The following is a 12,383-nucleotide window of genomic DNA, read 5'->3' on the forward strand; positions in this document are numbered from 1 at the left end:
TATTTTCCTGCACACCTCTTTCACTTCAGTCTCTCTCTTAATCCCTTTATTTGCTTCCATCTCTCTCATGTTTTCAGTAAACCATCACCTTTGCTAAAACCAACAGTTCTTATGGAATTTGGAACAATGTTCTGGATTTCCTTCAAAATCCTAGAAAATTAACTGGTATATGATTCCAGGAGTTTCAGTGGCTTTTGTTTAGTTAGATTTATCAATTCAAAATTGGCATTTTCTTGTACAAGACACGATCTTAATTGGTTGAAATGATCAACTAGACTATGTGTGCCCTTCGCAGCGAAATCAGGTCGAAAAATCCAAAAGTTTTAGTTGCACTGAGATAAGTTGTGGAACATTTATAAAAGGTTAATTTAAACATTCTGTCAGAAAAATGTAGGCTATCTGCAGCAGAGTTAAAGAGTTGTGAGCCTTAACTCTAAGACACATAAATTCCAGTGCCAGCTAGATGCACAGGGAGATAGCACCACCTGCAGATGTAAAGTGGGGGACACACATACCCCAAATTTTTAAAATTTGGAATAAAGTGAGTGTGGTTCAGGAAAACCTGAATCACCTTCCAATAAGTTATGCCTCACAATGTAAACATTATACTGAAATGTTTTGAAAAAAATATGAGGTGTTGAGCAATAAAACAATAAGAAATATTGTTAATCTATGAGTCACTTGTTAATAAAAGGGTCCTACAAGCTGTCGTGCAACTAGTTCATGGGATTGTTTTTTAATGAAAGGTTTTTAACACAAGCTTTACAATAATATATTTATAATTGATTTCTAAAATGGTATTTTATGAAAAGTGGTGAGAAAATAAACTAGTCATCTGCATGAGAAGTACTAACAGAAGTAGGCTGTCAGTATGCTTCTTATTCAGTAACTGAAAGCTGAGTTTCATCTGATTTTTCAGGATACCTACAAAATTTCACCCTCTGATTAAATGTTGAAAATTGCCGGAGTGTATCCGTGCTGCTGTATCAATGTTATACTTTATGTCCAAAATGTTTTCATCTTACATCAGTTCTTCTTTATATTGTAATAGTAACAGTTGTGATTTCTTTTACTTTGGGGCATCTCTGTCTGCCTTCAGTCTCGACTCAGTGTGTCCCATGTGAAGTAAATTTCTCTTTGATCCTTTAAGATAACTTTGGATCTTTGAAGCTGATTATACGCAATCTTAAAAGTTGATAAGTTCAAGTACAAACTACTCAAGAGCAGCTAGTTACACCAGTGTGTTTATTATCTGTACTTAAGGCCTAGAGACCAGTCAGCAACCCCTTTAAGCCAATTCTTACTAGGCTAAAAAAAATATGTATGTCCTGACCAGTTGGCAAGCGTGTGCTTAAGGTTGCTATGAAACCTTTTGTTTCAGTCACATGACCCTAGAGTTCACACAATGGTCCCCTGACAACCATAGGGAAAAATGTCTATTCCCCAAATTACTGGTGATTGTTTGCTTGACATTGCTGTCTATTACAGGACAAATGTACTTTTTTTGTTTTTAAATGAAAATTATGGGTGTGAATCTGCTAACCTTTTTGCAGACATCACCACCTAGCAACTGTCAGCAACCACACACCAACCGGTCATTCAATTTGTTTGTCCCTAAGGATGTGTGGTTGATGCCAGTTGCCAACCGGTCTCTAGGCCTTTTTGTCAGAACCCTTAGGAAAGTAGAAAAATTCAATTTAAACAAACAAATAAGACTATACTTATCAGCATGCATCCAAGAAAGTGTCATGATCTGCAGCAGCAGATTGAGTGGAGCAGCGAGAGGACCCAAATGCAGATGCGTGGAGACTGGAGTTAACAGAAGGTGAGCCGTTTATTCAGGTTGACAGGCAAAACAGCATAAAAATAAGAAAATCAGATTGAATGACGAACTAATCAAGAAACACTGAACTGGGAAAACACTGGGACCCCTGGACCGCCAGGATCATAGCTGTAGATGAACAGACTCACTGACAAAAACAGAGGAAAATAGAGACAATATATACACTGATGAGTGATCAGGAAGATCAGGGAACACATTTGAACACAGCGGGAACAAATTGGTCGTAATTAGACAGAGGAAGCAAAACTGAACATAACACACAAGAGACAAAAACTGTCAAAATAAAACAGGAAGTAGCACGAACACCGAGACGCAGACAAGGACATGCAAACTTGACACTAAGATGAGGTTAAACAAACATGCAAACACACGACCGACTCAAGAGAAAAAGAATGAAACACCCAAGAGACGAACATGAGAACAGGTAACGAGACAGAACACAGAGACATGACTGAGACGAAGAAGAGAGAGAGCGAAAGAGAAAGAAACAGAGATGTAAATAAACATGGAGACAAGACTGACTTCCACAGGAGACACTAAGGACAGGACATGAAACTAAACAACCTAAAATCATCTGAACCACAACAGATGATAGTACAATCAGAAAACTCAAAAGCACAAGAAAACTAAACTAGTAAATGTAACTCATTCTTTGAGATCAACAACAATAACCAAAAAAGATTCATAAACACTGCGACCCAGAACCATGCCAGAAAATAAACTGCAACAACCTGCAAAGATAAAATGTTACTGAGAGTTTTGAGACCAGCACTTGAGTAAATATGAACTTTGGTACCTACAAATGTACCCAGCTGTTCAAAGAAAACAGACCCAAAACTTTTTTGTGTGTGTGTAACTAATTATCACCTTTAAACATCTACATTAAACAGCTTTTCAGTCATCTGAACCCATATTCTCAAAATAGTCCTCTCATAGTTCTCTATAGTAACATCAAATTCTCATACTTGGTGTCTGCTTTTTTAAATTGTATGCACTCTATCTCACTATCTAAAGTAAATTTAGTAATAGATTAAACTGTCTGAACTCTGCTTTGTTACCATTATCAAACTGTAAGGAAGCTGAACACGTAAGTATAATGTAATTGAAAACTTTCTGATCTTAAATAAAATTTAAAGGAAGTTCACATATGTAGGTAAACCGTGTTGATGAACTAAGCCATGTCAGTCTGTGTCTTGTCTGTTTGTTCCTCTCTTTTCCTGCAGCATCCTCTCATCTGCCCTGTGCTCACACATCTTGTTCTTCTGAGGCAGTCAGCAGATCTAATTACACTTGATTATATGATTAACTCAAACACAGTTTCAGTTTATTTTATGCGTATATAAAATTAACCTTGTAAAATTCCAGCAAAATAGCTTCAGACCTGCCTTTTGCATCACTACTTAAAGAGAACGAAAAGGGAGATGATAACCTAGAATACAACATAATGAAGATCAAAAATACAGCCGACACCAGCAGGGAAAAAATACTAACTGAACTAACATGGGAGGAACACAGTATGACACAACAAAGGAATGCAGGCACGTTCATGCATTTCCACTATGAGACAGCTGAAACTATTCAAGATGACAAGGGGAAGTGAAACTAAAGGCACACGAGACAACAAAGAATCAAACTAAAACTGGAAGTAACTGGCTGAAAACAAAGACAAAGGACCTCATGATGGAATCAAACCCGCACTGCTGCATTAGGTTCAAAGGTTGTGGTTTCACGTTTAAGTGCTGAACTAAACCAGCTACACTATAGAGCCATTAAACTACAATGCTCTTTATCAGCCTGATGTGCGATTAGCTCTCGTACCATGTTAGCCATCCTGACTTTACAACACAGTGAATGTGGTATGCTTGTCAGTTGATTTTTGTGTTAACGTAGGATCTGATTTAGTGCAATAAAATTCCCCTTATTCATTCCCAGATGAAAGTCTCTGCATTTTTTTTATTTCTGAGGTCCAGTCTCCTGCCTTTACACAATCCTAGACTCACTGCAGAGAAACCAGATGATGCTAGGACAGAAACGATCGAAATAATCTAATGAGCTTACACTTTCCAAACCAGGGTATCTGTTACTATCCTTTCTTCTTCAGTAGCATTTGAGGCCTTACTGATTCAAAGAAATGATGCAGCAGTTTTTAGGAGCAGACGCAGCAGAGACAGCATTCAGCTATCAGGGGGAGCAGATGAGTTAAAGCAGGACAAGTGTCAGATACAGTGGAACCCCGACTTACGAATACCCCATTTAACGGAAAATTCAAGTTACAAAGGCACTTAACGGCAATATTTCTTCCCGTGTTACGGCAAAATGCCCACCTAACGAAAATCTGCTGGCTCTGATTGGCTGAGCCCAGAATGCCTACAATGCTCACAATGCCTTCCGAATCATGTGACAACCCCCTTGGCTTTCATACTTGCGCTTTGCTGTTACACTTGAACGACGTATTGTTGTTGCAGTTAGCAATTAGCCTATAGCCTATCGTTCACTCAAAAGACGCGATGGGTGCTTCGACTTACGAAAATTTTCAACTTACGAAAGAGCCTCGGGAATGAATTAATTTCGTAAGTCGGGGTTCCACTGTATCAGTGAGGAGGAGAAGCTCAACAACAACCTGAGTGTTCAGCTGTTCGTCAATGTTTTCACTGAGCAGCCACAGAGTTTTTGTCCTAACCCACCACAGTAATGACCACTTTTTCATTTGCATGCAGGAGACTATATCGTATTGCAAATTTTGATAATTACACAAAGTCTGATTATGTTGTTTCACCATTACTATGATTCAGGCATTTAAATCTGCCAAATGGTCACATTTTAAAGACAGTGATTTCAGTGATGCATTAAAGATTGTGCAAGAACTGCTTGATCCTAAGAGCATCACTTGTTTTTCTCCAATAAAACTATATTGCAGCTTTTATGTAAGGCAACATTTTATACAGCACAACATCAGATCCACATCTATAGAAAATATGAATTTCTGATTGACCACTTACTGCAAAATCTCTCGTCTCCAAGGGTTAACTAGACATGAATTTCACCTGCAAATGTTGCCGACCTCAAGACAGGATAAACTATCTGCATGCTGGAAAATTTAACTCTTTTTTGTGATCCATATTAGAATATTAGAATATTTTCATTTGTTCAAGCCAAAGACATAGAACCAAGCATTTCATCTTTTTGCTTTCAGGAAGTCATCATGCCATTTTTAAGTGTGCATAGAAGCCTGCAGTTTTGTATGATGAAACCAGTGCTCCTCCATGTTAAAAGGAGACTGTTGAGGTTCCTCATCCATCTGTTCAGGGTGATTTCCAGACATTCAGCTGGAATATCCCATTGTAAATAAAGAACCCACAAGCCTAGGAATGCCTTGGGATCCTCTATGGATAACTGGAAGATGATGGATGGATGACTGGAAACTCACTGCTTCAAAAGAAAAAATAACTCACTGTATCAAAGTGGTCTGTTGCTAGCCAAACCCTAACAGAAATAATTATACCAGCACTACTATATTAAGAATTTTTGTTAAACGTTAACAGTCCCTATTAATCTTTGTGCTTCCAGTGAAAAAGTTTACTTTGCTTAGAAAAACCAAGCAGAAATGATTAAAACAAAAGAATGCACAATAACACACTTCGAGTCTAATACACTTGTTTGTCCTGAAACAGATTGCAAAGAGGACTTGCAGAAGTTGTGTGTGTGTGTGTGTGTGTGTGTGTGTGTGTGTGTGTGTGTGTGTGTGTGTGTGTGTGTGTGTGTGTGTGTGTGTGTGTGTGTGTGTGTGTGTGTGGCCTATATCACACAGGGAAACATTTGTGCATAGTCATAGTGTCAAGAGTTCATGACACATTTAAGACAAAACAGTCTTTTCAAAAAACAAACCAAATGTTAAAAGCAAACAAATGATGAATAAATAAATGAATAAAATACTTCCCTCAGCTGGGATACAAGATTAGTACCAGTGTGTTTACTGTTAATTTGAACATAGACAAACGTTCCAGATACTTAAAATTTGCTCAGAGTAACAAGTTATCCAAGCTTTACATCGGCTGAGACATAAAATATTTTTGTCCATAAAAGTCCAAAAGTCTTTTTTTGCTGAACACTCGAGCAGAATGACAAAATGCTGTGGTCCTTGGTATTTCTATGTTTTATGTGTTGCAGTCCTGTTAACAGGAGTGAATACGGACTTCAGTCATTACAATCGTTTTAGTGCCTAACAGCCCTCGGTGTATAAATAGCCCTGCTGTCCCTTCAGTCTTGGGCAAAGTGTGTGTTGTGCCTTGGTTATTTCTGGATTTGAGTTTTGTATTTGCTTTTTGGGGCTTTAAATGAATCCTTCATGAACTGGTTTTATTATTTTTAAGTGTGCCTCCAGTGTCCTGAAATTAGATCGAAACTTCTGTACTCCACACCATTTTGGCACAAAGTACAGAAATGCACTAACAGATTTGAAGTCAGGTTACATCTGAATGCTCTGCAGCTAAACATCAAGCTCTTTGAAATGACCTGTAGGCACATAGAAAAGTGTGATCCAAAAGAGATCCATGGAAAACTCTACACATCTTGAATCTACATTAATTAATTTTCAAATAATACAAATGTTTCAGAATAATAGGACAGAATAATAATTATGGCAATGGTTACCAATTCCAAACCTTAGCATGCTACTTAGCATCTGCTAATCACAACTAAACAACGTTTAGTTTTGGACGAAATGTTGCTGGTATTTGGTTATAAACCTGAGGCCTGTGGAATTAAATGCACTCTACTTTAACTTAAAATTGAAGTTTCAGATTTCTGTTCAGGTTTCAGGCTCAGGGTTCAGTTCCTCTACTTAAAGATAACAGCTAACAGTAACAACATTAGCATACAAGCCTTTAGTAGGTATAATGTTTACCAAAGTTTTTAAACTTGTTAGAAGGTAAGCTAGAATTTGCTCAATAAATTAAACCAATTTATTGGACAGTTGAAATGTTGCAGTGATCTATTATAATTCATTCTAAGGGGGGAAGTGAATGAGTGGATTAAATTTCAAGACTATCAGGCCAACGGCTATCACGACAGATCACTCATAACCACAAATGGCAATTTCATGGGAGCACAAAAGAGACAGTCAGACATTTGTCATGTACAAGAATAACTTCTTTGTTTTATGTAGACCATGACTGTGTGAAATCTCAGTTCATTTAACAAGATTTCTTTTTTTTATCAGGTCACCTAAATATAAGAACCTGGATGTTACTTTAAATTGAAGTGTAAACTGAAGCTGCAATTGAAGCCGAGCGAGGAAGTGCCTCATAAGATAAACTCTGCTGAAAGACTGCAGGTATCTATAAACACAGAAGTGCTTTACTGGAAACACAGTCGGCATACTTTCTGGACTGCTTTAACTCTTCATGTTGCTCACATCCTCATCTCCTCTCTCTCCCTCTTCCTCTAGGTCTGTCTCTTTTTCCTGTAAGCTCTTCTTTCTCTGCCCCACCCCATGAAAGATAATCAGAGGTCACTTTCAAATAACAACTTCTCAGCTGTTTTTTTTCCCTTCAGGCCCCATGAACAAGCCGTCCGTACCTTCATAGGTGACGCTGCAGTAGGCATCACTGATGTCATCGTCCGGCGTTTGCAACCGCTCTGCACACAGAATGAACACGCGTAGCATGGCTCACACACACACAGCTGTCAAATCCGAGCAAGAAGCACACTGTGATCCATATGAGGGTGACAATATAGAAAACGTATCCTTAAAATAAAAAGAGATCCATGGCAGTGAAAGAGAAATGAGAATAAGAGACACGAGTCAGAACTGAGAGAGCGAGTGGTCTATCTGCAGCTCTCAGCTGTCTCCCTCACTCCCCACAGACGCGAGACAAACGTAGCACAGACCATAGTGCACTATAGCTGACTCATACACACACACACACACACACACACACACACACACACACACACACACACACACACACACACACACACACACACACAAGCCTGTTCAGCTATCTTAGTGAGGACCTTCATTGACATAATGCTTTCCCTAGCCCCTTACCCTAACCCTAACCATTAAAAATGAATGCCTACCCCTACCCCTAACCCTTACCCTAAACCTAACCATAACCTAATTGTAACCCTGACACTAAAACCACATTTTGAGCCTCAAAAATGCCTTCAAATTTGTGAGGACCGGTGAGTGTGTCCTCACAAGTGACTGTTGGTTCTCACAAGTATAGTAGGATGAAGATTTCGATCTTCACAAAGATAGCTAGACAGGAACACACACACACTGTCCTTTCAATCACAGCTGGCTTAAAGGGCCAGTAAGGCACACAAACACACATACTCATGCACACACACACACACAAACACAATGGCCTTTAGTTTTTTTTTTACCTCAACAGAATCAGCATTCAAACACTGCCAACTTAAACCAACACATGGGCGGCTAGAAAATGTGCCAGTCGATGCAGATGCAACAAAGCAAGGTGTAGTACAATCAAAGATGATCTTTAAAGGTGGTGTAGAGCAACTATAGTTGCTGGGTTCACTGTCACAATCTGTGGATTTCTCATGAATTATCCCCCCCTCCCCCCACCAATCGCTCCAGGAGTTGAAGTACACTAAAGAGACCTTCTGTGTTGTCAAGTTAATTGAGAATGAAAGTTATTGGGACACCCAACTGTCCAGCAGAAGGCAGCAATATCACAAAAAAGCCTTGAATAACAAGGACAATGCTAAATACAACTTGGCTTAACCTCTTCCAAACCCACCCCTAAAAGAAATTAATATGCACTTGTAGTTTTGAAGTAAACTGTTTCTATTTATGTCCTAAGGCCCAGGAAGTTTTTCCTTCCCACTGTCGTCAAGTGCTTATTCTTGGGGATGGTCTGATTGCTCTGGTTTTATATAAAGTGCCTTGAAGAGACTGTGTGTGTGTAGATTTGTCCCTATATAAATAAGGAGTTGAATTGAATAGACTTTAATAAAGGCTAATGGAAAGAGAGAACTGTCTTAAACAGAGTGCAACAAGGCTGTCATGGAACGATGGCTCCCTTTCTATATGGCAGCTGAGAAACCAAATCCCACAACTTCAGAGTCCTGGCTCACACAATACTTCTTATCCGTAATGAAGTTTGAGGGTCATTAATTTGCTTCTTCCCCGGCTCCTCAAAACCTGGAATGTCCTGTGTCTGACCTTCCTCCACCTCCACCTCATCTCCTAACAGCTCTAAGCATGGCTCCACCTCCACAGTTCTGAGGAAAATCCTTTCTGTCTCACTCAACCATCCTATAACTGCGATCAAACTAGACCTTCTGTCCACTTCAAGGGACAGAAGATTAACTGCTGTTTCACTCATTTTAAGCCCATTCCTTGTTCCTGACAATTTTCAGAGAAAGTGAATGAGCCAGTGTTGAGTCAACACAAAGTGTTGCAAAATAAATTACAAAAAACAAAACAAACAAAAAATTTTGTTTCTTTAGTTGAATCTAAGGTAAATGTCAAAAATAGCACAGTTTGACAAGCATAAAACAACAGCACTGTGCCAACAAGGTGATTCCTAAAATGCAGTTAGCCAAAGATTGGCATGTCATTTTTAAGGAAGAGAAACTGAGAATAAGGCTGAGGTGTGCCAAATTACTCAATTGAACCAACTTCAAAACCAACTCGAAAAACCATCTGACCTTATTGAGTAATAAGTCCAAATTAGAACGCTTTGGTTCATATCATCAGGAATTTCAAATGTGTGTGTGTATATGTATATATGTGTGTGTATATATATATATATATATATATATATATATATATATATATATATATATATATAGAGAGAGAGAGAGAGAGAGAGAGAGAGAGAGAGAGAGAGAGAGAGAGAGAGAAGTTTTCTGAATATTTCAGAAAATAACCATGCAAAATTATGTTTCCACTTACGTTTTAATGCAGAAATGCAATTAAGAAAAATCAGTCAATCAATTTCCTAGTTTCTGCTTGTCTGGGTCTTGGGGGTAGCAGTGTAAGAAAACATGACCAGACCTTCTTCTAAGGGGAGACCAAGGTGTTCGGAATGAGTGATGAAGATATTGGGATTAGATAAATACACTTTTAAATTCCAAATAAAGTCAGACTAAGAATGAGTGTGATACTTTACACCATGCATAAATTATCATTGAGTCAAACACTAAATATTATTCGACTCAGTGAACAGAATCACAATGCAATCTAGACATTAAGACTCTTCATGTGACTGGCTTCATTCCAGTCTCTGCCTCGCATGACTAAACTCACAAATGAGAGAAGGCAGCAAAGGAATTTGAACTCGTGACTTATTGGAATTTGCTTCTCTTCTACTAACTAAACCTTCAGCAGAAGCTTATATATAATGCAGTAAATAATACAACTATATGAAAAAATCCTGCTAATGTTCAGTAATGGGGTCAAGCTGCAAACAGACATGGGGAGATTTTGTTTATCTTCTATTTATAGTTTTACCCACTGCGCTGCACATTTAGGGCAAGCATGTAGAGAGCTTACGGGAAACATGCTGACTTGAGGGAGCAGGGACAAAAATAATTTGTGTGTGTATGCGTGTGTGTACTGCTGTGAATGTTTCTAATCTGTTAACGACACTGTGTGCATCACCCAACATCTTCAATCACTTTAATTAGAAGATATTGGTCCTATAAATGCTCCTCTCTCCAGAGAGGCTGACATAATTAGAGTTTCTCCCACATTGTTATTTGTTTACATAATGAATCATGTATAACATAAAAAGATGTATTTACATTTTGATTGGAAAATGGAGCAGCTGAGCCGCTGTGTATGCTTGACTTTCCTTCTGTTTAAGAACGTTTCTTTAGACAGCTGAAAGTTACGGTAGGCCTTTGTGACTATAGGGGTATCATTCTCACTTTGTAAGAATCAAATCCTGGATAAACCTGTTATGTCAAGAAGTGGCTTTGAATTAGTGATTAGTAGTGATCTGTTACTTACTCATGGTATTCTCACAGAAAGCTAAATTAGATGATCTAAGAGTTTTACTTAGTTAATCAGATGAACTCAGAGAAAACACACCATTAGACAACCTTTGTGCCAGAAATTAATTCCCAACCAAACAGGACGTATCTGTGTTATCGTAAAGCTGTTAGGCTTGCTTTTAATGCCTATCTAACATTTATAGCAAAAACTGCCGTCCCTGGGTGGGCTCGAACCACCAACCTTTCGGTTAACAGCCGAACGCGCTAACCGATTGCGCCACAGAGACCATGCTGCCAGCCCGTACCAAATGTAACAAATCCAATAAAAGTGTCACAAATATTCCGCATGACGAACTCTGTCTGGCCTCAATATTTTTTAATTAATTAGCAGCGACATAATTTCATCTGTACCCTTGTGTGTGAACCTCACATTGCCTGTTCTCCAGGAAAACGTTGGAAAACAGGAGACCTCTGTTTGCTCAGATTTTTAAAATTGTGTTTTGCACATTTCATTTATGCAAAATAAAACTGGAATTTCGCCCGCACATTTGCACCTGTACTGGGGGCACACAGACGTGCACATACGGGACATGCACATTTGTGTTAAACACAACATGATAACATGAACAGACTACATGAAGAAACCCTGACGCAAGATTGCCAGGGCTCGTACGGGATTTGAACCTGAGACCCAGCCATAGCGAGACTCATACCCCAACGCAGAGGTGTGATGCCAATGATAGCGTGAAAGGAAGCATATGATGAGCTGTGGCGACCCCTACAGCGAAAGAAGATGAACAGCACTTGATCCACACAACAAATTTCTACCTTTTAGAAGTGAAGCTGAGTAGAAAACTTCACTAGTAGTGACACTATAACAAGCCACTTTGTGATACAAAGCAAAGTCCATCAGAAGAGAAACTTGTTTAAGTGTTACTTCAACTCATTTGCAGGTAATGGAGTAAAATGCAGGACTGACTGTAAACAGGGATGTTATGGTGGGCAGCTAGGTGTGAATAGGTGTGAATGAGCAAGCCTAGATACACAAGAGGCTGAAGGCTGCTAGTTTGAGTCCCTGTTCTGACACATCATCACTACAATGCATCACTCTTTGTGTTTCTTTGATTTATTGTTTTATTGTTAAAAAAGGGAAAAGGGGAAATATCCTGAATGTGATTTAATACATGTATCTAAAAATAAGTCCTCTGTGCTGCTGCATGCTGATGAGAATTAAAACCAATATTCGTACATTCACTTCAGCTTCAGGTTCCTGGAGGTCAACTTTCCAGAGCATCCTAACAACCTCCATGACTGTCCGGTATGGTAGTCGCACCAAAAGTGACAAAAAGGCCCCCCAGCGTGTTGTGGAAACAGGACAAAACATAGTCAGCTAACAGCTGGCATCTCTGGGTCATCTTTACACCACTTGTGTGAAGAGGGCTGGGCGAATCCATGAAGATGGTACACACCCAGGACACCATTTGTTCACGCTGCTTCCATTTTTAAAAACTAGCCAAACACACACAAACGGACTGAAACACAACTTGTTCCCTAGGACTGTAGCACCCCT

At 39.0% G+C, this 12,383-nt stretch overlaps 1 protein-coding gene and 1 non-coding gene across 5 annotated transcripts in view; both read right to left on the reverse strand.

Annotated features, from left to right (window-relative positions):
- Positions 1-7,699, reverse strand: part of dysf (dysferlin, limb girdle muscular dystrophy 2B (autosomal recessive)) — a 104,936-nt gene extending 97,237 nt beyond the window's left edge. For all 4 annotated transcript variants that reach the window (XM_085395038.1, XM_085395048.1, XM_085395058.1 and 1 more), the window contains exon 1: positions 7,421-7,699. In XM_085395038.1, the coding sequence (XP_085251164.1) occupies positions 7,421-7,508 (88 nt within the window). In that variant the 5' untranslated portion in view covers positions 7,509-7,699. The remainder of the gene's footprint in view (positions 1-7,420) is intronic.
- A 3,327-nt stretch (positions 7,700-11,026) lies between these two features.
- On the reverse strand, positions 11,027-11,100 carry trnan-guu (transfer RNA asparagine (anticodon GUU)). The gene has a single exon. It is a non-coding gene; the product is annotated as a tRNA-Asn (tRNA).
- Between the last annotated feature and the right edge of the window lie 1,283 nt (positions 11,101-12,383).

Source organism: Rhamphochromis longiceps, linkage group LG3, assembly GCF_057381845.1.
Source record: "Rhamphochromis longiceps isolate RC_006_pf linkage group LG3, R_longiceps_female_GT1.1, whole genome shotgun sequence".
Classification (NCBI taxonomy): Eukaryota; Metazoa; Chordata; class Actinopteri; order Cichliformes; family Cichlidae; genus Rhamphochromis; species Rhamphochromis longiceps.